The 22,416-nt window shown below is 42.8% G+C and overlaps 1 protein-coding gene across 2 annotated transcripts in view; it reads left to right on the forward strand.

Moving 5' to 3' along the window:
* The first annotated feature begins 2,163 nt into the window (after window positions 1–2,163).
* Window positions 2,164–22,416, forward strand: part of LOC143119188 (polycomb protein SCMH1) — a 31,152-nt gene continuing 10,899 nt past the window's right edge. The window contains exons 1-10 of one of the 2 annotated variants that reach the window (XM_076280505.1): window positions 2,164–2,212; window positions 2,849–2,979; window positions 3,634–3,695; window positions 3,893–3,970; window positions 4,345–4,418; window positions 9,888–10,122; window positions 10,353–10,441; window positions 13,370–13,616; window positions 20,648–20,901; window positions 21,202–21,384. In XM_076280505.1, coding sequence (XP_076136620.1) covers window positions 3,671–3,695; window positions 3,893–3,970; window positions 4,345–4,418; window positions 9,888–10,122; window positions 10,353–10,441; window positions 13,370–13,616; window positions 20,648–20,901; window positions 21,202–21,384 — 1,185 coding nt within the window. In that variant the 5' untranslated portion in view covers window positions 2,164–2,212; window positions 2,849–2,979; window positions 3,634–3,670. Of the gene's footprint in view, window positions 2,213–2,750; window positions 2,980–3,633; window positions 3,696–3,892; window positions 3,971–4,344; window positions 4,419–9,887; window positions 10,123–10,352; window positions 10,442–13,369; window positions 13,617–20,647; window positions 20,902–21,201; window positions 21,385–22,416 lie in introns of those variants that run through there. The other variant, XM_076280506.1, reaches the window with a different exon arrangement.

The following is a 22,416-nucleotide window of genomic DNA, read 5'->3' on the forward strand; positions in this document are numbered from 1 at the left end:
ACTGCCTTGCACAACAGACAGACTGAGGAAGTCATTTGTCCCCAGGGCCATTGAACTGTTCAATGCTTCACTTAAAGGAAGAGAGAGACTTCTCTGTCTGCCTCTTCACCCCCTCCATGTTTGAATACTGTCTGTCCACTAGCCACTTTTTACCACTGTCTTTCTGCCTCACTGTTTGCGTGCTATATTAGCACATTATGCATAACCCCTCCCTCCATGCCATAGCCGAACTGTGGCCACACTTATACCTTTTCTTAAAATAGTTATATATATATATAGATATATAGACTCTATTCTTGCACTGTTGCACTGTTGGACTTACTCATTTGCACTATCACCATGACACTCACTCACACAGAGCACCTTACCTTACCTTACTATGCACAGAGAATCACAGGCTCAGTCCCTGCCTCAGTCATTGCAAGCGCCTCTTGATTGATTAATCACCACTATGTGGATACTGTTTTTAGAATTGATTTAGATTAAGTGTTAGTTAGTATAATTTGTATTTTAGTATATTCTTTATATCCTACTGTCCTTATTGCTTAGTTGTGTTTTTATATTATATACTTTTAATTACTTTTTCTGCTGTTAGTGAATGTGTGTGTGTTATCTGTATGCTACTGAGACCTTGAATTTCCCCTGGGGATCAATAAAGTATCTATCTATCTATCTATCTATCTAGGTGTTTTTGAATACATAATTGTTTATGCTCCTTACCAGAGTTCATGGATAGATAAGCTGGGGCCCCCTGTCAGTGCTGGGCCCTTAGAATCAATCTAAACCGCAAAAGTGCCCTTGCTCAACTGTACATCACCCAACAGGAGCAGGATGCACTCTAAATCTAATTCTGTTTCTATTGCATTTCTAATTTGAGCTTGCTTCAGCTGCGGAGAGCAAGCTACACTCTGGGGGCTAGAGTGGGTGCTTTCTTGATCAGCTGGGTGATGCTAGCCTACATGTCCACATGAGGTCACCACTGAGGTGGACACCCAGGTATTTAAAGGTGCTCTCCACCTCACACTCCCACATTCCTCATATCCACAATCAAGACTTTCAGTTGGGTTACTACGTCCAGGACGGTACGGTATGGTGGCCAATTCATGTGTGAAAATGCTTCCTTGTCCTCCCTGAAGCACTCTTTCAGTTTGTTAATTAATTAATAAATTAATTAAATTAATCCTGGTGTGGTCATGTTGTCTAATAACTTCGCATTTACTCTATTCCAAAGTGAAGGGCAGGCCAAGAGTATGAAATACATGAAGAGATGCACTCATCATACATAGTGCCCGCTGCACAAGCCTCGGGCAGTTTAATAATCTGGAGTTGTCTCAGCTGGACTAGTGTAGTGGGCCCAGCAAAGTTAGCCTGCCAAATGAAGTCCTACCTGAATTGAATGACCAGGTAATCTCGTCAATGGATTTTCTTTCTCTTTTTTGTTTGTTAAATAATACAATAGAATATTTTTTTTTGCCACACTGCTCCGCCATGGACACTACAGGGAGAATATGGAGTGAGACAACAGCTGAAAACAAGATGAGGGAGGGTTGCATGTAACATGATTTTTTCCCCAGACAATCTCAGTGGTTGGTATTTTGGAAATGTTAAGGTTTTGTGTAAAATACACTTCCTTAACATGATATGCACGGACACATAGCCTATCAATAAGAGCCGTCGGGTGACGGCAGAGCCTTGCTCAGAATGTTGAAGAAGTTGAAATGCCTTGGTATTTAATTCAAAATGGAGATCATATAGGAGGGTCAAGATATGGTGACCCCTCTACCTGGACATTTTTGTTATGTGAGCACACATGCGCGCGCGCACACACACACACACACACACAAACAAACAAACAAACAAACAAACAAACAAACAAACAATCCTATGGGTGGGGTGGGGGAGGTAAATCATAGGTCAAGCGTTTGCTATGGCTGAATTATAACAGCCAAAAGTGATACCAAATGGGAGAGATGTGCTGCGCGACTCTTTTCTTTGGCCAGGCAGTCAACATGTTCGCCTGTTGGCCGACAGGAGGCATACTTTCCCAACATTTCAGTCTAACCAAATCCCCCCATCTAGCTCCGAGTAGGCTACTGGTTCGTGGCTCGGCTGGCAACCCCATTCGTCTCGTCTCTACACACACAAGCACATTCGAAACATGGCGGATAGGCACTACTAACCCACATCAGAAAATACACAAACCCACCTCAAGGTAAACCCACTTCTGGAGCATGCGAGTGATTATAATCAGTTCCACTCCCAGTCTCTTCGTTGCACATGAACGTTCTGCGTTCTAGGCGATTTCCCGGTGCATGTTTCAAACACGCTGTCACATTTGTTTGGTAGTTCGCAACATTATGGCTCATGGCTAAGAAAACAATGTTAGCTGGGTTCCCGCTATCACGTAGCTTAGCTTATTAAAGCGTAATAGCTGCTGTGAAGCATGCTCGGCGTATTCGTTTTGTGTTAAAGCGCGCCGTTGTATTTATTGTTCTTGGGTGCCCAAGTTATTTACGCACAAACTGAACTGAACACGACGCGTGGCTCAACCCTCCCTGGTCAGCTCCCCATTATAACATTAGTCCAGTGTTCGGGCTTTGTGTTTTGAAACGGTAGCCTACAGCTCACGCTTTCTTTTAGGTAACCTCAATTCAAAATATTATTATTTTTTTTTTTTTATATAATTCATGACCTCTTTGATACTACTGTGACTTTTTGTTACCTGCTTCAGGAAATCAGATTGCTGTTCCATCTTAATCAGACGCTAGCTAATCAGTTAGCTGGGAATGGGATAACTGTCCCAGGAATATAACGTTGCTCGCTCCTGTCAATTTTTTTTCTTGGGAAGAAGGAAGAGGGAGGGAACTGCTCGCCTATGTTTGGACGCAATCCCTTGAGTTGGCGCAAGAAAAAGGCGCAATTCTTTTGAAAGAAATCACAACTGAAGGCGGCACATTTCAACAGTTATGCAAGATTGAGGTAGGTAACAGTTTTTAATCACCGATGTTGTTTGTCTTTCAGTTGTAATTCAGCCTTCAAATGTTGTAAAATAACGTCGTTTTTCATTATTATCCTTCGCCCATGCACGCTTTTTATTTAATCAACGTTACAACGTTACAAAACGATTGTTAAAACGGAATCTGTAATCAGATAACATTAGTTCTTTCGTATCTCACTGACTGTTCATAATAAACAATCACAGACTAGCCATGTTTCCCCCTTAGCTTCGGTAGTTCGAAGATTTACTCTTCTCCAGACAAAACAAATGTTCCCTCTCGGATGAACTGTCTATGACACCCTCTAATTGTCTGACCTGTTGACCCACACGTCTGAATATAGAATTGACTGACAATAACTCCTTTGGGGACAGACACACCTCTATCTCCGGTGTGGTGTCGGCATTCCATTGCTTACTACTAGACCTAAAGAGCGAGAGGGGAAATTAATTTCCATGTTTATTTTTGCTGTGCAAATATCTTCTTATGTTCAGCTCTCTTGTTTGACTGACCTCCTGTTCACTGGGACAAGAGGGGTTGGGGATGACCAGGCATGTTTGCCCTTAAGCCTGTGGCTGTGCATTGGCATACGGGGGAAAATCCCCTCATCACTTTCTCTATTGCTTTCTACTCTCAGGGTGCATCTCTCTTCAGGGATTGGTTATAGCTGGACAATGAAGAAGCCAGTACCACAAAAAGGTAAGGTCATGCTTACTTTAGTCTAACAAGTTCAACATGAACAAATGTTAATGATGGTGAAATAGTTGTGAATATATTTCATGTCATACCATCTTTCATCAAATAAGAGATAATAAAAACATCTCTAATGATCAAATGTAAGGCAGTTTCTACATTGCATAGTAGGGGTAGACTAAGTTCTCACCATCTCTGCACAGCTATTGAGTGGAAGGATGGAAGACGAATCAAACATCCACGCAGCGGCCGACCGTCGCGGGTGCCATCTCAATACCAAGGTACAAACCACCATAACATAATATCAGTGACAGGCTGGAATCACAAAATATGCTCATCACATTTCCCCTCGACTGCATTCATTTATTGTAAATAAAGAAACAGGTTAACTCTCCTGTTTAGCAACAGTTTGTGTACTTTTCCCATCAGGAAATATCTCCACTCAAAAAAGCAACCCTCTGTTTTTTTTATCAAGTCAGATACAGTAGTCTCTGTCTGTGGATTTTGAGTATGAAACACAAAATCATTAGTGACATGCAGCCATCCAACTTAATTCAGTACCTGAGACAACTAGCTGTCTGTTGGTTACAGACCCTGCAGTTTTGTTCTTGTAAATGGACTACATTAATGGTCTCTTCTCTTGATGTCCAATCAGCAGGCCACTTTAGCTGGGACAAATACCTGAAGGAGACGGGTGCTACTGCTGCTCCAGCCCACTGCTTCAGACAGGTTAGTGTCAACCACTCGCTACTCACCAAAACCACAGGGTTTCCATGATGCTGTGGACCAAACGTGAAAAGAACTGGGGCCGGTTCCCAGATAACGCTCACTCTTAGCGCGCTAAGAAGACTCGAAAGATATATCTTACCAAAGTTGTTCATGTTCCTAAATGTGTTCCCCGAAGTGTCCCTTAGGAAGCTTCTAAACACGCTGCCTCTTACGTTCGACGTTACAAAGGCGCTGTCCCAAGTGAAGGTGCTGGATTAGTTGGCATCGATTGCTCAAGAATCGATTTTCCACTTCACGCGAAGGTGCATGATGGCGTTAAGAAAGACAACATGTTCTATGCAAATGAAACATTCCTCAAATTATTCCAGTAACATTTATTTTAACATAGTTTAAGTTATCAGTAAAATATACACTATTAATTAAATTAATTAAATTGTCAGTAATATGTTCACACGATATGTTGTGATCTGCACGTTTATGGCCGCGTATCCCTTTCGCAATATGTACGCCTGATCAATCACTGATGGATTGGCGATAGGGATGAGTGTGCCATCCACCAGGCCCAAGACTCAGGGGATGCCAGCAATGGCATGGCAGCCCTGGTGCACCTCCTGGACCTCCTGACGTGTTGCCAGCAGCTGGATGTAATCCCCGGCATGGCTAGAGTTTTGAGAGTGAAATGTTGTCCCATTACTCCCCGATATAGGATTTCAGTTGCTCAACAGTATGGGGTATTCTAAGTCATGTTTTTCATTCAATTATGCACCTAATTTAACATATCTGGACTGCAGACAGGCCATTTTAGCACCTGGACTCATCATCTATGGAGAAATACAATTTAAATATGTGCAGAATTAATTTTGGCATTGTTTTCCTGAAATAGTCAAGGTTACATTGCCTGGATGGGAGTATATGTTGCTCAAAACCTGTATACATCATTCAGAATTGATTGTGCTTTGCCAAATGTGCAAGATGCCCATGCTCTAGGCACTAATGCTCCTCCACACCATCATAGATGTTGGGTTTTGAACTGAACACTAAAACAAGTTGGATAGGTTGTATAGGCCCTCTCCTCTTTAGCCCAGATGAGTCCATGATTTTCAAAATGAATGGCAAATTTTGATTGGTCTAAACACAGGACCTTTTTCCATGTTACCTCAGTCCATTTTAGGCCCAGATAAGAAGACCACAGCCATCCAATTGGTTTTTCAGCTCTTTCCCTTGTTTGCAAAGATTTCTCTGGATTCTCTGAATGTTTTAATGATATTATGTCCTGTAGATGATGAACTGCCCAAATACTTCACAATTGCATCTTAAGAAACATTAAAATTACATTGTTTCATCATTTGTGCACACAGGTTTACACAGAGTGATGAATACCCCTACATCTTTACTTCTAAGAGACCCGGCCTCTCTGGGATGCTCTTTTTCATGCCCAATCGTGTTGCCAGTTACCTTAATTAGTTGTGAAATATTCCTCCTTTTGTTTTATTTATCATTACACAACTTTTCCAGCATTTTGTTAGCCCCGTCCCAACTTTTTTTGAAACATGTTGCTGGTATCAAATTCGAAATTAACATATATTTTCCATGAAATAGTCAAATTTGTCATTTTTAACATTTGATATGTTGTCTGTGTCCTTTTTGCAACTAAATATAAGTTTAAGAAAGTTGCAGATTATTACAATCTGTTTTTATTCACATTTTACACAACGTCCCAACTTTTTCTGTTTTAGGGTTGTGTATCACTATATTAAGAAAAGGTATAAGTGTGGCCACAATTCGGCTGTGGCATGAAGGGAGGGGTTGTGCATATGTGCTAATATAGCACGCAAACAGTGAGGCAGAAAGACAGTGGTAAAAAGTGGCTAGTGGACAGACAGTATCCAAACATGGAGGGGGTGAAGAGGCAGACAGACTATGCGGAGAAGTCTATCTCTCCTCTTCCCTTAAGTGAAGCATTGAACAGTTCAATGGCCTTGGGGACAAATTACTTCCTCAGTCTGTCTGTTGTGCAAGGCAGTGAGCGAAGTCTCCAGCTGATCAGGCTCTTCTGCGTTACAATAGTGCTTTGGAGTGGATGACACTCATTGTCCAAGATGTTGATCAGTTTGTTCAGGGTCCTTTTGTCAGATATTGAAGTGATGCACTCCAGTTCAGCTCCCATTACAGAGCCAGCTTTCCTTACCAGCCTGTCAAGTCGTCCCGCATCCTTCTTATTTGTGCTTCCTTCCCAGCATACCACTGCATAGAAGAGGACGGTGGCAACAACAGACTGGTAGAACATCCTGAGGAGCTTGCTGCACACATTGAAGGACCGCAGCCTCCTCAGGAAGTACAGCCTGCTCTGCCCTTTCTTGTAGAGTGCGTCAGTGATGGCTGACCAGTAGGGGTGGCCGATATATATAGTCTGCGATAATATCGTGATTTTTGTTTTAACGATGTGCAAATTGACATTATCGAGTATTTAAATTATTTATGGGGAAAAAACACTCGAAATCACGCACTGAAGACTCATACATTCCCAGGAGGTAGGCTATGCGGGAGAAGTGCAGAAGTGCAGCAGAGCAAGTGTCACATGATCACTAGTGGGTCACAACGTTGTCCCACGCAGCCTAATGTTTATTTTGTGCAGCGAGAGTAGCCTACTTGGGATTTTATGCGGCTACTTCTGTTCAAGTAGCATTGATGAGACAGTCACGTTTTTTCCTACACGGTATTATATGGAGAGAAAACATTAGCCTTTGAGTATTTTAATAGTCAGTTGTAAACAAATAACTATTCTCATGTAACTCTTTTGTAAATGGACTAAAGTTCGCTCTAAATATCTATGTTTACCGATTATGCTAACCGTTAGCATCTCTATGGGATTTCTCATATACATTAGCCATAAGCTAACGCATTAGTTTCTATTCTGTAACTTGGAATGCTAGCCTACGTGATTGCTCTAAAACAAAACATAGAAGAAAATAACTGAGATGTAGGCTACTCTGTTGGTCTGCTCTTAGTTTTACAGTGAATCCTATGTAAAGGTTTGAAAGGAACTTCAGCTTCAGACTTTCTCTTGGGAAACTGTTAGGCCTATTCATCTTATCTAATGTAGCTGGCTAGACCATGTCATTGCCACACACACAAGTGGGGGCAGAATTGGAAATGTGCCATAGAGTGACAATGCATTGGTTGATTTGGTTAAAAAGTCACAGGTTAGGTTATTGGTTATTATTGTAATGATGCTATTCATAAATAATGAGCTGTAAAGTAACTCAGACTTTAACAAAAACAATTTTTTAAAGGATATCGACTAATTATCGTTATCGTCAAAATCACAAAAAATATCGAGATATTAATTTTTGTCCATATCGCCCACCCCTACTGACCAGTCCAGTTTATTGTCCAGGTGGAGACCCAGATACTTGTAGGTGCTTACCACCTCCACATTGACCCAATCAATGGAGACGGGTAGCAGAGTGGGCTTAGACCTGCGGAAATCCACCACCATCTCCTTGGTCTTTGAAGTGTTGAGTTAAAGGTGATTGAGTTTGCACCATTGCACAAAGTCCTCCACCAGGCTCCTGTACTCTTCCTCCTGCTCGTTCCTGATACACCCCACAATTGCAGTATCGTCAGAAAACTTCTGCATCTGGCATGACTCGGTGTTGTAGCAGAAGTCCGATGTGTACAGGGTGAACAGGCCTGAGAGAGCACAGTTCCCTGTGGCGCTCCTGTGCTGCTGATCACAGTGTCAGAGAGACAGTTCTTCAGTCTGACGAACTGTGGTCGCTCGGTCAGGTAATCTGTAATCCAGGTTACCAGATAAGCGTCCACACCCATCTGCAAGAGTTTGTCTCCCAGTCTGAGGGGTTGGATGGTGTTAAAAGCACTTGAGCAATCAAAGAACATAATTCTCACAGCACTTTTCCCCTTGTCTAGGTGAAAATGTGTCCTGTGTAGAAGATAAGTGATGGCATCGTTCACGCCCACTTTCTCCTGGTATGCAAACTGTAACGGGTCTAGTGCATGGCGTACCTGGGGTCTGAGCATACCTACTGTAAGACCAATCGCTCCATTGTCTTCATCACATGTGATGTTAGAGCGACAGGTCTGTAGTCATTAAGCTCACTGGGGTGTGGCTTCTTAGGGACGGGGGTGAGACATGATGTCTTCCACAATGTTGGAACTTGTCTGAGGCGTAGACTCAAATTGACAATGTGCTTCAGTGGCTCCCCCAGTTCAGCAGCACAGGCCTTGAGTAGCCTTGGACACAGTCTGTCAGGCCCCACTGCCTTATTGAGGTGAAGTTTCTTTAGTTGATCTGCTGTGATGATGATGGGGGGGTGTGAGGGGTGCATCTGGGATCTGTGTGTCTGTTGGCTGTTGACTGAGGTCGTTGACACCTCATTGTTCGTGATCGCTATGTGTGTGGGGGGAGGGGGGGTGCAATATCCAGTGATAGTGGGGGTACGATAGCCAGTGATGGTGGAGGTGAGTGTTGCACTGGTATTGAGGGGTTGTGGGGGCTGGGGGATGACCACCTCCTTGATGTCCCTGTCAAGGCTGCCAGAGTTGTGGACACCTCAACAGGCACAGGCAAGGAGGCACAAAGAGTGATGCAGTGGCAATGCCGGTCAAATCCCCTTATCCTCTCTGATAAGCAAAGAACAAGTGAAATAGGTGTAGACTGTCTCTGACTGTGTCTCTGTCTGCTTTCTGTCATGGGATGCCAGTCTCTCTGGCAATATATTGATCCGTTGTCAGGATCATGTATCTAATTTATTACTCTTTATTTTACTTATCAAACACTTTCCTGGACTGCAACACAACTGTGTGTGTGTGTGTGTGTTTGAACCAAAAGCCAACAGATATGCTAGAATCACAAAGAAATGGATGGGCTGTATCCCTAAAGGTGTCTGCCAGGTTTATTGGGTAGACTGTGTCAGATGGTAGAGCCAGTATTCCAAGGAAACCTGTTCAGGCTTTGCTCATGCAGCCAATAGCTTTGAAGGGACTTAATCACAGCGAGTCTACACCAGGCATGTAACTAAAGCGTTGCATTCGCAAAGTATCTGCTGCAACAATATAGACCAGTCTTCTAAAACTGTTTTACGCTCTGCAAATGGAGCGCTTCAGTTGTGGAGCCAGCGTAGCCTGGATGTCAGGGTTTTCCTCCCTGGAGATGATTAATGAGTTCAAGTCTGTTGAGGAGTGAATTATTTTCCTAGTTATAATTAACTGGCAAAAAATATTTTTTTATTCCATGTTTAACAAACCATACTTTGCTTTTGACTCTTCATTCAAAAAAATATTTTAGGTTATAAAACAAATGAAAATGGCATGGACAAAAATGTACCCTTTACCTAATAGGGTGTTGCACAACCTTCAGGGGCGATAGGTAGCTTTTAATGAGACTTCGACATCTGCCGACAGGTAGTTTGGCCCCCCCAATCATCCTTATACCCCCTCTCCCTGCAGAGCACCACCCCTCCGCTGAACGAGTTCAAAGCGGGCATGAAGCTGGAGGCACAGGACCCGCGGAACACCACCTCCACCTGCATCGCCACGGTGGTGGGGCTGACAGGCGCTCGCCTCCGCCTCCGGCTCGATGGCAGCGACAATAAGAACGACTTTTGGCGCCTTGTGGACTCGTCTGAGATCCAGCCCATCGGCAGCTGCGAGAAGAATGGAGGCATGCTTCAGCCCCCTCTGGGTGAGTTCATTTACAACAACAAACATCTCATCGTTTTAAAAAATATTTGTGACTCATGATTTTTTGATTGTGTAGTTTGGGTTATATCACTGCAGTGAGGTCAGAACAGGAGGGAGGTCCTGAGAAATAGGCTCTCAGAAATGTCCTCGAGGTGTCACTCATAAGACATGTATTTTTTGTAAACATGATACACAACAAAGCTGTGTTTGTTTTGAATGTGTTGTGTTTAGGCTTTCGCCTGAACGCCTCGTCGTGGCCCATGTTCCTGCTGAAAACCCTCAATGGAGCTGAGATGGCCCCGGCACGTATCTTTCACAAGGTACCTGTCCCACACACTAATCAAGCAGTTCCATTGATAATAGTGTAAGCTAATTATGTACGGGTCAACAGCCGCCATGACGGAGGCAAAGAACTCCATGACGCGCAGCTGAGTCCATTCATTCACTTCTTTATAGCACGTAAAGGAAACAAGCGGTTCAGTTTAAAAAAGAAGCCGACTTGTTCAGTTTGTTGTTCTTTGGTCCTGATAGTGATAACAGTGGGCGGTTAGCTTGTTTACAGTTGATTCTACTGTTCCGTAACCTGTTTCCAGGTTCAACCGTCGTTTACTATGGTTCTTACAGTTACCATTCAAATGAGAATTGATATGAAATGGTGATTAAACTTTTTTACCAGAAGGAACATATACAGAATTAATAACCACCCTACCAGCCAATATGAAAAGAGTATTTCTTCTCTCTGGGTCTCTGAATGGAACGCATCAGTTACGTGCCTGCTGTAGCCTGCCTGTGAGACAGGAATCCAAAGCCTTTGTCTACAAAATTTAGTACCAGAGGCTTCTAGAATTTTATACCAACCATCAAATGCAATGACATGAATTAATTTGATTGGTAATATGTTTTGCATTATTCATTACCATATGATAATATTAATAATAATAATGATAATAGTAGTAGTAATGATAATAAGCTTTATTTTTATAGCACCTTCATACACAGAATGCAGCTTAAAGTGCTTTACATTTGGAGCAAATAACAATAATAGAGAAAAAGAAAAAAGAAGAAACATAAAATAATAAAACTGTAACAATCAGCTTTTTCAAAAGTGACTATTACTAATAAACACGGGTATTATCCTGATCCTCCTACTGGATTATGTTTAAATAAGTTATTGAAAAAAAACAAGTTCTGACAATGCAATTTAAGTTTCAAGAATATATTTGCACACCCTTGTATTAGCAGTTTTTCAAACCCTTTTAGTTCACCCTCATTAAGTACAACTCAGTCGATTAATCCCCAAAGTGATGAAGCGCTTTTCCTTTATGAGTAGTAACCACGCACCCGACAACTGTTTGTATTCACAAACGAGCGCACGTATGTTCATAGGTTCAGCCAAGTCACTTATCTCGAAAAAATAATAATCCAATGAATCTACAGGAAAAAACACAACCTCAGCAACTCAAAAATAGATCAGCCTTACCGGTTTCCAACGCGGCAACGATCACATTAGGTCCTTTTTGGTCCGTTAAAACGGTGTGGCTTTTAGCTATTTCCACAATTAGCTTTATGTTCCAGTCGGCCGATATCTCAGGTCTCACTTAGACTCCCCAAGCATTTTTTCCTCCTCTCTCTCCTCTTCTCGTTCCCTATTTAAAGCCATTCAAAAGTTCCCGCATCCACTGATAGGTGGCGTCAGCTGACGCGTTTGACAGCCAACTGATGGGTGCGTCAGCTGCATTAGACAATCAGCTGACGGGTGTGGTTTTCCCACCCCATGTAAACCAAAGAAAACATACAGACAGTATTCCGACACAGGCCCACAGGTACATATAAAGAGTGGAAAACGAACAATGTGGAAAACACTTATCACCTGGATACTAATTATTGTCTGACCAGGTTTATTAGTGAATCCTATATAAATGATGTGGCGGTGCTACAATACAAGCAAACAAACTAACTAATAAATAAAACATCAGATAATTAGAATTAAGTAAATTTGAGAAAGATAGGATGCACTAAAGAGGAATGTTTTTAGTCTGGAGTTCAAAATGGAAAGGGTATAAGATGAGGTTGGAAGATTATTCCACAAGAGGGAGGCTTAATAGTAGAAGGCTCTGCCTCTTTGGATTACAAGAAGATTGGCACCTTGGGAGCGAAGGGGTCTTAGGCAGGGATCACATTGTCCAGAGGCAAAGCGTCAGATTTCCTATCGTTCGCTATAGTTCGGCAGCGGACCAGTTTGAGTGGCAGCGTTGCGCTACTAGCGTCAAACAATTTTAGTGTTGAGCTTGGTTTAACTTTCAAACACCGCAACGAGAGAGCAGAGCATAGACTGCAACGAGATAGAACTTCTTTGGAATTATTATGGTCTGAGCGTCACATTCCACTTTACCGCTGCCACTTTGTTATTTCCAGTGTGATCCCTGCCTTAGTGTGCAGTATATCTTGAATTTCCCCTTGGGGATCAATAAAGTATCTATCTATCTATCTATCAGTAGTGTTTCTCAAACTTTTTCAGACAAAGGACCACTTAACCAATAGAAAAGAAACGCACGGACTACCTAGCTAAAAAAAAAAGATTACACAATAATCTAGCCTACACAATAGGCCGACTCACTGAACCACCTTGCTTATTGTCTTTGCACTTTGTGTCATAGGATTCATATGATAAACTGACATATCTTACATAGACAGTGTTGCAGAACTGTTTGGATTTACATACAAGTTGGTTCAATATTGCAAACAACTCATCTATATTATATTTTACCACGTCTGCTCGGGGGCCACTTGGGATAGCTTGCGGACCACCAGTGGTCCCCGGACCACACTTTGAGAAACACTGAAGACAATGAGGTGAGAATGAGGGGACACTGAAAGCGTATAATTTGGAGATGCTGTAGATCAGTGTAGTTATTGGTTCATATTCAGCCATCGGGCAGACTGAACAGGACACAACATGCTCAGGGAAAATAGCAAGTCACAGATGAGACTATTAGTATGCCTTTGTCAGCTTGTATCATTGGATTTGCAATCTGAGAAACTGTGGAGCAGTTTACCCATGTGGAATACAAAGTCCTTGAATGCACTTCTATCTTTTTCTCTTATCTTTCTCTCTTTTTTCTCTATCTCACACACACTCACCTCCCCCTCACACTCTCCTTCTTCTCCCTGACTGATCCCTCTCTCTCTCTCCCCCTCTCATCCTTCCACCACCTTCCTCCTCTGTCTCCCGATTGGTTGGTTCCCAGCAGGAGCCGCCCGTCCCAGAGCAGAACTCCTTCCATGTGGGCATGAAGCTGGAGGCAGTGGACCGCAAGAACCCGCACTTCATCTGCCCCGCCACCGTTGGGGCACTGCGCGGCGTGGAGGTGCTGGTCACCTTCGACGGCTGGCGCGGCGCATTCGACTACTACTGCCGCTACGACTCACGCGACATCTTCCCTGTGGGCTGGTGCGCCATGACTGGAGACAACCTGCAGCCACCCGGCACCAAAGGTCAGCCACCCTACCCACCCCCCCCCCCCCCCCCCACCCCACACACACACACACACACACACACACACACACAACCCACCCCGCTATCTGCTCCTCATGTTTGTGGATGTGTTTTCTTGGTCTTTGTGTCTTGTCTGTCTCTTAAATGTCACTCATATTGAATTAATCAATCAATTGCAATGGCCTTGGTTATGGTAAGTTAAAAAGCCATAGATGTACTTCACTATGGAAAAGACTCTTCTGTACTCAGACTTTGCTCATCAGATCTCTATAGAGATCTGCTCCATTCTCATCTGTCAGAGGTGACTGCTCCTGTAGCAGAGAATATTTATCACCTAAGTTGTGGTAGTGACATCACACTTCTTATTGTAATGTAAATAGCGACCCCTGCTGGTGAGTGAGGTTAATACAAGTATTATCAGAGAGGGTACTGTTCTCTAACTCCTGACTCGTCCTCCTCTCTCTGTAGGGTACGTTTGAGTGAGTGCTTGGGCAGAAGCTATACACTGGGAGGACCAACTAGCTAATAAGACGTGATCTCTGGCTCCACAGGGGGCTTGGCATTGTTAAATTGGGGTGTTTGTTTGTTTGTTTGTTTGTTTAATTTAATTAAGGCAACTAAGGCTATTTAATGGCCAGAGCATTGTGTGTTATAGAAACTTAAATAGGTTATATATGTATATCTATGCTAATAAGATATTCTAAAACCTTCAAAGGTGGGACCTTACTAAAAGCATCAGCAATAGAATTTTGATGATAAATTTGTTATCTTTTGGTTTTTAAGGCAGGGCAACAGATCAAAATATGTCTCACTGACAGGGGCATCTTGCAAAATTGGCATAATGGAGGATCTTCACCACTCAATAGAAAGCTATGAGTGAATCTTGAATGTCCTATACGGCATCTGGTATAGACTATTTGATCGTGTCTGGATTGAAAAGAAAAAAATCTCTTCCTTACAGTAGGATGGATTTAGAATAGCTTGTTGTTGGTACATTGGTCCCATTCAGATTGCCTTAAATTGGGGCGAAAGAAGTTTCTTATTGAGGGTAAAATGTTCCCTGTTTTGTTGTTTAGTTAATTTCTTGGTCTGTAAGACCTCTGGTCAAGGTGTAGGACTACAACACTTAGGTGATAGGGCTCTGTGTGCATGGTATTCAAGGAGCAATGCCAAACCTGCTTCACATAGTATTGGTTTAGATGGCAGACTTGAGGGTGAGAAATCGGGGGCCCTTGAGGAGAGGCAATGTTAGTGTAAATAAAGTTTGGAAAAGCATGAAATAATTTGAGCGGGAAATGTATAAGGGAGGCACGTGAGAAGGAAGAGGTGAAGAGAGAGAGAGAGAAGGAGAAATGGAGAGAAATGGGGTGGAAAAGAGAGGGAGTAGAGAGTTGGGGAGGGAGAGAGAGAGGGTTACATAGGGAGAGAAGGTGGAAACATAGGGAAAGAGTGGTGAATTTGGGCAGGCTTTTTTTTTTAACAGTTTTGCTTCGTAAGGACCTGGCACCGGACCAGCTGGCATCGCTCTGCCCCGTCACACTCTGTGCTCAGCGATGGGCCTCATACGGGCACTCACACACTCACACTCAAGGGCCATCAGGGGCATGCTGAGAGGTGGAGATGAATGGTGTATTTGTGTGTGTTTCTGTGTGTGAGCAGAAAGACTAAAGCAGGGGTTCTCAATGTTTTTGGTTCCAAGGACCCCTTTTGGAGGGAGAACATTTTCCGAGGACCCCCTCATAACCGTAACATTTAAGTTTGCCATTTGTATTCTCTGAAGTTGTGGCCAGGTCCATTATCCCATGTTTTTTGCCAGATGTGCAACTTCGTCTTTTGTCAGTTTTGGATTTTATATCACTTGACAACATGGACTGACTCAAACATTTCTACACATTCATCAGCTAGCTGGCTAACAAATAAGCCAAGCTAAGCAGTAGTTGGAATGGTTCTTCATGACCTAAGAGAGGCTAAATGTGGGTAGGAGCAAATAGACACAATTTGCTTGTTTTATGGGTGAAAAGGGGCATTATCTGTAGATATTAAATTTTAAAATAATAAAACTCAACTTTATAATTTTAAGCAAATTATTTTGCGGACCCTCTGGCTATGGGTCGTGGACCCCACTTTGAGAACCACTAGACTAAAGTATCAGACAGAAGAGACTATCAAGTTTTCCTGTCGGGCTACCAGACTTCAACAACACCCTGCTTGATGGGCTATCAGAACTGATTTTGTATGGTTGTATGTTTAATCATGAGTTTGTAGTTTATTCTAAGTAGTTGTTGCAGTAGCCCATTAGTTCCACATCACTTCAAGTCAGTTTCAACCATAGGCTACATAGCAAAAACAATCTTTTAAAAAATGACAATGTAGCAACCAAATAACTTTTATGTTCAATTAAAATATAATACTGTATTTGAGAGCTTGTTAAAAGACAAACTGATGTCACAGATCCAAATAAATCTTTATGTTTCATGATCGTTCTAGTTTGTTCTTGGTAAATAGATGATTTTATTGCTTTCTCTAATAGATTCGTTGGAAAATGTAATTTTTTATTCAGGCTAATGACATTAATTTCGAGATACCAAAAACTGTGAATGTTTGCCAGACAGACTGTTTTTGTGTGAGTCACGTTGGTGTGGAACTAGATAGGGATGCACAATATTAGAGACACTGATTGAGGGTGATGGAGAGAGTGAAATCGAGAGTGTGACTGGGGGAGGGGGGGAGGGAGAGAGAGAGAGACAGAAAGGGAGGGAGAGAGATAGTGGTTGAGGGAGAGGGGGAGAGAGAGGAAAGAGTGAAAGGAGGAGCTGTGAGTGTGCGGCGAGAGAGGGAAATAAGTAGAAAATGAAAGGAAGGACAGGAGGATGAGTCACTGGAGAATAGCTTCCATTCTCAAAAGACTGTGAACTGGAGCCTCATCTGAACTTGGTTAGATTTTTGGTGTGTGTGTGTGTGTGTTTGTTTGTTAGATTGTTGTTATAAAGGGTTGTGCATGTTGACCCATTTGTCTCTGAAGAAATGTTAATACGTACAGAAGCTTCAAGTGTTCAAGCTGTGTGTGTGTGTGTGTGTGTGTGTGTGTGTGTCTGTGTGTCTGTGTGTGTGTGTGTGTGTGTGTGTGTGTGTGTGTGTGTGTGTGTTGGTGTATCAAAAAGAAGATGTATGTGTACCTGTAGGAGTATGCAGGGCCGGGCTAGAAATGGTGGCATTATCCACAGGCTCTGAGCTAGTGTGTGCATGTGTCTGTCTCTATGTGCATGCATGCATGTCTTCTATAGCTTTCTGTGCATGCAAGCATGTGTGTGTGTGTGGGTGTCATGCATGCTGTTGTGGTTGCAAGGCCTTCACATGCAAAATCATCAGGGGGCCCTCTCAAGAAAAAGGGGGCATGTAAACTGCAGAGCATGTGCACACACATATACATGCGGTGTGCGCGCACACAAACACACACACACACACATTTATATGCACACATTTGTAGACATATTTTTGATTGTTATTTAAAAGCAACCATGTCTGCTTATTATGTGCTGACAATAGTTTTGCTGTGTGATCTGTGAGGTGTGGCGAGAATTTCTAGACATTGTTTTTGAGTCCTCACAACTGTGTGAGATACCAAACCACAGGCAGGAAGGAAGCATTGTTAGGGGAAAAAAAGTGACTCGCACTGACTCTCTCACACACACACACACTCACACACACACAGACCTCCCACTCACACTGAACCGTAGATTGTCTGAGGGTTAGCCTAGAGTGCGTGTGGCTCATCCCTCTCCAACTGACCAAAACTTTAAAGCCGCAGAGCAGACTGTCCAGCAGCATCCCAGCTCCTGCAGGTATTACACTCTTCTGCCTCTATCTGCTTTATTTGTTTATTTATATATTTTGAAAAAGTTTCGTCTCTGAATGAACTGCTGGAGTGGCTTTCACTCTTGAGTGCAGCAGAGGAAGCTATTGTGTTTTGCTGATCGGATCGCTGTTGGTTATTAGTGTGGATTTCTATAGTAAGAGTAAGCTTTGTTTATCTGATCGGATCGCTGTTGGTTATTAGTGTGGATTTCTATAGTAAGAGTAAGCTTTGTTTATCTGATCGGATCGCTGTTGGTTATTAGTGTGGATTTCTATAGTAAGAGTAAGCTTTGTTTATCTGATCGGATCGCTGTTGGTTATTAGTGTGGATTTCTATAGTAAGAGTAAGCTTTGTTTATCTGATCGGATCGCTGTTGGTTATTAGTGTGGATTTCTATAGTAAGAGTAAGCTTTGTTTATCTGATCGGATCGCTGTTGGTTATTAGTGTGGATTTCTATAGTAAGAGTAAGCTTTGTTTATCTGATCGGATCGCTGTTGGTTATTAGTGTGGATTTCTATAGTAAGAGTAAGCTTTGTTTATCTGATCGGATCGCTGTTGGTTATTAGTGTGGATTTCTATAGTAAGAGTAAGCTTTGTTTATCTGATCGGATCGCTGTTGGTTATTAGTGTGGATTTCTATAGTAAGAGTAAGCTTTGTTTATCTGATCGGATCGCTGTTGGTTATTAGTGTGGATTTCTATAGTAAGAGTAAGCTTTGTTTATCTGATCGGATCGCTGTTGGTTATTAGTGTGGATTTCTATAGTAAGAGTAAGCTTTGTTTATCTGGTCCCGTCCTTTTTCTCATCTCAGCGCTTCGCTCTCTCTGTCCACTGAAGCCGTCCGTTTAGTGCCCAGCCTGGAGGAATGTGTAACACAAGTTGTCTCTTTGTTGAGAAGCGAAATGGGTCAGTTTGGCTTGGAACAAAAAAAAAAAGCCCACTCGGTCCGCTGTCTGGCCGTGTGTGTGCATAGTGTGTGTGTGTGTGTGTGTGTGTGTGTGTGTGCGTGCGTGCGTGAGTGCATGCGTTTGACATTGGGATTAGGAAGACTGTGTGTGAATGCACAGTATACGCTTCTATCTTTACAGCAATATTGTAGTGACACATACCCATGGACTCGTTAGCAATACTCCTCAAGAACAGCTAAATGCTGGCATTCTAGATTTTGTACAGTGTGCAGCCATCATGTCATCGTGTTACCATGTGTTACACCATTACCCATCATGCCTTGTTCAAGCCATTAAGTTCTCTTGGCCATGTACCTATTTCTTTTCTGTCATGGGATTTTTTTAACTGCCATTTGATCAAATGCTTTTGTTTACATTTTGTACATCCAGTCATCATGTTACTATATGTTGCACCTACAGTTTTGTCTGTGGATGCAGTTCCTGAGGTTGATTTGATAGAAGCAGGATACATACAGATACCCCGAAAGCTTGTTTAACAAGTTCTATTTGATGTTATCATCCAGCCATCTCTGCAGTGTGGTAGTGTACTTCCGTGGTTTTGTGTTGGCGTGTGTGTGTGTGTTCTTTGATGTGCAGACTACTTTTGGTTTTGTTTGACCTTTAATGCACCGATTGCAATTTTCAGGCCCGATTCCGATTTCCGATTTTTCATAGTTTGACCATTTTTTCTAACAGTTTTACAGGACACACAAAGATTTATTTTCTATAATTTCTTTAATATAATAATTTAACATAGAAATGTAATTAACTTAACTAAGTAATGGAATGGCTGTTAAAAAAATGGAACAGGTGAACAGACAGATTCTTCTTCAAGTCTAACTTCAGCTGCAGTATCAAACTATAATGCTGCCCAGTGTGGGACATTCACGTACTACTAAATGATCTGTGTTATGGAATGACCATTTTCTTCTTCTGACATCCAATATCGAACTAAAAATACAAAACATGATTTTCATAATACATTTGAACATGCTGCCATGAAATATATTTTACATTGATGCATATGCATTTATGGGAGGGCGAGGGAAAATTGTGAGTATTGCGTAAACACAGGGAAGGAGAAGTGCTAATAGCGATTGATTAGGTACTCCGCCATATATATGAAAACAGGTGTTTTCAACAGGTGTAATCCAAATTACGGTTAAATGATTCAGTTAGAGAAAGTTTCAGAGACAGCTGAATCAATATTCAGAGCATCAGTTTTTCTTCATTGTAGGCTACTATATCAAAAGCAACTTTAACTTTTGTTTGCCTTTCTAATATTGTATTTTCACTTTCACAACATCCACTTCCCAATCTGCTAAACTAGGGTATTAAGTCATATCCCTAGTCTACGTGCAGTAAATAGTTTGAGTATTTTATTTAAGTGGAGTAGAACTACTAGGCCTACTCTATGTCACTACTGTTGACATCTTATTATCATGTATGATCGCTAAACTTTGATTCTTTTTAATGTCGCAATCGGTTAACTCCATTCTACCGTGCTTGTGGTTCAGCTGTGGGCACGCAATTTACATGGTAAAGGGGGCAGGGATGGTCGGTGATGAGCGCTGTTTACGTAATGAAGTAACATCTTAGTAAATTCCATTCTTAGTTCATTCAAATTCCATTCAAATTCTTAGTAAATTTGACCGGCATAAAATCGACATATCTCAGACTGACCGGCCGGTCTCCGGTCATGGCCGATCTCATGAAAATCGCGATCAATCGGTGCATCGCTAGTTAAAAACTCATTAAAAGCATGCTTCAGAGAAATATACTTAGGTAGATTGCAGCACCATACCGCAGTCAAATAGGTGGCACTCATATTACTACTGTAGTCATTTCTTAAAATGTCAGGACCTATGTTTGTGCAGAATAGTAATGTAATTATCGTAAAGGCTGATATTGACTGTAGGTGAGATACTCATCCTTACGCAAACAGCATCTCCATATTCATTCCTCTAACCTCTCAAACCTTTTACTGTTTTTCTTCCATTTCCATCCATCCATCAACCACCCCTTATCATCATCATTATCATCGTCATCGTCATCATCAACTTTTTTATGTACTTGGTGAGGTGTTGTCAGGTTCAGCTTTGCTGGAGTAATTTGCCTAGGTGTCCTAGATCCACATTAAGAGTCTTAAAAAATGTTTCTCTCTCTCTCTCTCTCCCTCTCTCTCTCTGTCTCTCTCTCTTTCTCTGTGTGCCTCTCCCTCTCCAGTGGGTCTGCCTAAATCTCTGGGAGCTCCGACAGACGGCACGGTGGAGGTCACGACAGCAGTGGTCCCCACGCCCGGCCGGCCCCCAGGGCAGAGGGGCCGCAAGCCGGGCCGCAAGAAAGCCAAACTGCCCGACGCCTGGCTCCAGAAGGGGGCGCCATTGGTGCCGCAGGCCACCCAGGCACAGGCCACAGAGAAGAGTCTGGAGCCCCCCGTCAAAATCCCCAAGAAGAGAGGCCCAAAGCCCGGCAGCAAGGTGTGCAGTGCGGACACACAGAGGGAGGAGGACGGGGGGGGGGGGTGTTCAGGAAGGGACTGAAGTGCAGCTTAAATGTTTGATCAATATAATAATGATACCATTGTCCAATCTGTTAACTGTGTGTGCTTGGGTATATCTGTGTGTGTGTGTGTGTGTGTGTGTGTGTGTGTGTGTGTGTGTGTGTGTGTGTGTGTGTGTGTGTGTGTGTGTGTGTGTGTGTGTGTGTGTGTGTGTGTGTCTGTGTGTGTGTGTGTGTGTCTGTGTGTGTGTGTGTTTGTCTCTTTCTCTCTTCCACAGCTTGGCTGGGCGAAACGCGCGGCGTGGTTAGACGGAGCAATGGCTGGTCCTGGACGGCCGGCCACCAAGCCCCGTGGTCGTGTGCCGGCCAACTGGACCCAGCGGCTGCAGCAGGTGCAGGCGGGCCAGGCTGACGTGCCCATCAAGATCCCAAAGAAGAGGGGCCCCAAACCCGGCAGCAAGGTGACCCCTGCCCCCTCAGCCCAGCTTAATCGCTTTACATGCAAACATACAAGAGTCTCTCCCTCAGTGGACGCTGTGGTTTCTTAGTATTTGGTTTAGAACTGGAACGCTTTAAATCCCTTGGTTTAGAAGTGAACTTTAGATCGGTGTACATGCAGTGATTCTCTGTGATTGTCATTTAACTTAAATGAAAGCTTGTTTTGGCATGCATTTTGTTATTGACATCTAAGCAAACACAAACGCACATATACAAATACAAACACACACACACAAACACACATAGGGCTTTCAGACATACGTGTAAGACCGGAGGTTTTGCCAATGTTAAACGGTGGGGCCGTATATCATAAACAACATAAACGGTCATATGGAAGTCCGAACTTAGCCGGTTGTTCTACTGCTCCCCCCTCTAGTATTTCCTCTGGAAATTATGTAAATGTACTGTGTCTGAACGAAGCGTAGAACATGCGGTTAAAATTCACACCTAGTGAGAGGGTGTGTTGATGACGTTTCTTTTGTGCGTCTATATGGTGGGGGCACTTAAATCTGACTTAAGGCCATAAATGGCAGTGCCATGATGAAGTGGCATAGTGCTGTCCAGAAAATCTCCAACCTGGAAAGATGCAGACATCATTGTGATAGAACACGTGAAGGGAATGGCAAGAGACACGTTGGATGTAGCCTACAACCGCATCGCAAGGCCAAAGGAATTCAAAAGACCAAATCATCATAAGCAGAAGGCGCTGAAAAGGCAGTAGCCTACAATGACGTCGTTGACGACAATAACGGAAGTATCTAATAAATTGTTAGCCAACACTGTCGGTATATATTCTGCGTCATATCTCGCCTCTTGCGAACTCTGCAAGCCCCCACCCCTCACTCGACAACCACACGGAGATTCTGTAATGTGCGTGTATGTCGTTCACACATAGGTCCGTTTAAGGTCAGTATAAGGTCCGCAGGTTAGCATCATATCTGAATCATCCGAAGGGTAGAACCTCCGTTTGACAAACGTCTGCATATACTCCGGAG

The sequence above is a fragment of the Alosa pseudoharengus genome, unplaced genomic scaffold (assembly GCF_046254945.1).
Source record: "Alosa pseudoharengus isolate Yale_2024_CS ecotype anadromous, Long Island Sound unplaced genomic scaffold, YU_APseudo_1.1 YU_APseudo_1.1_scf_12, whole genome shotgun sequence".
Classification (NCBI taxonomy): domain Eukaryota; kingdom Metazoa; phylum Chordata; class Actinopteri; order Clupeiformes; family Clupeidae; genus Alosa; species Alosa pseudoharengus.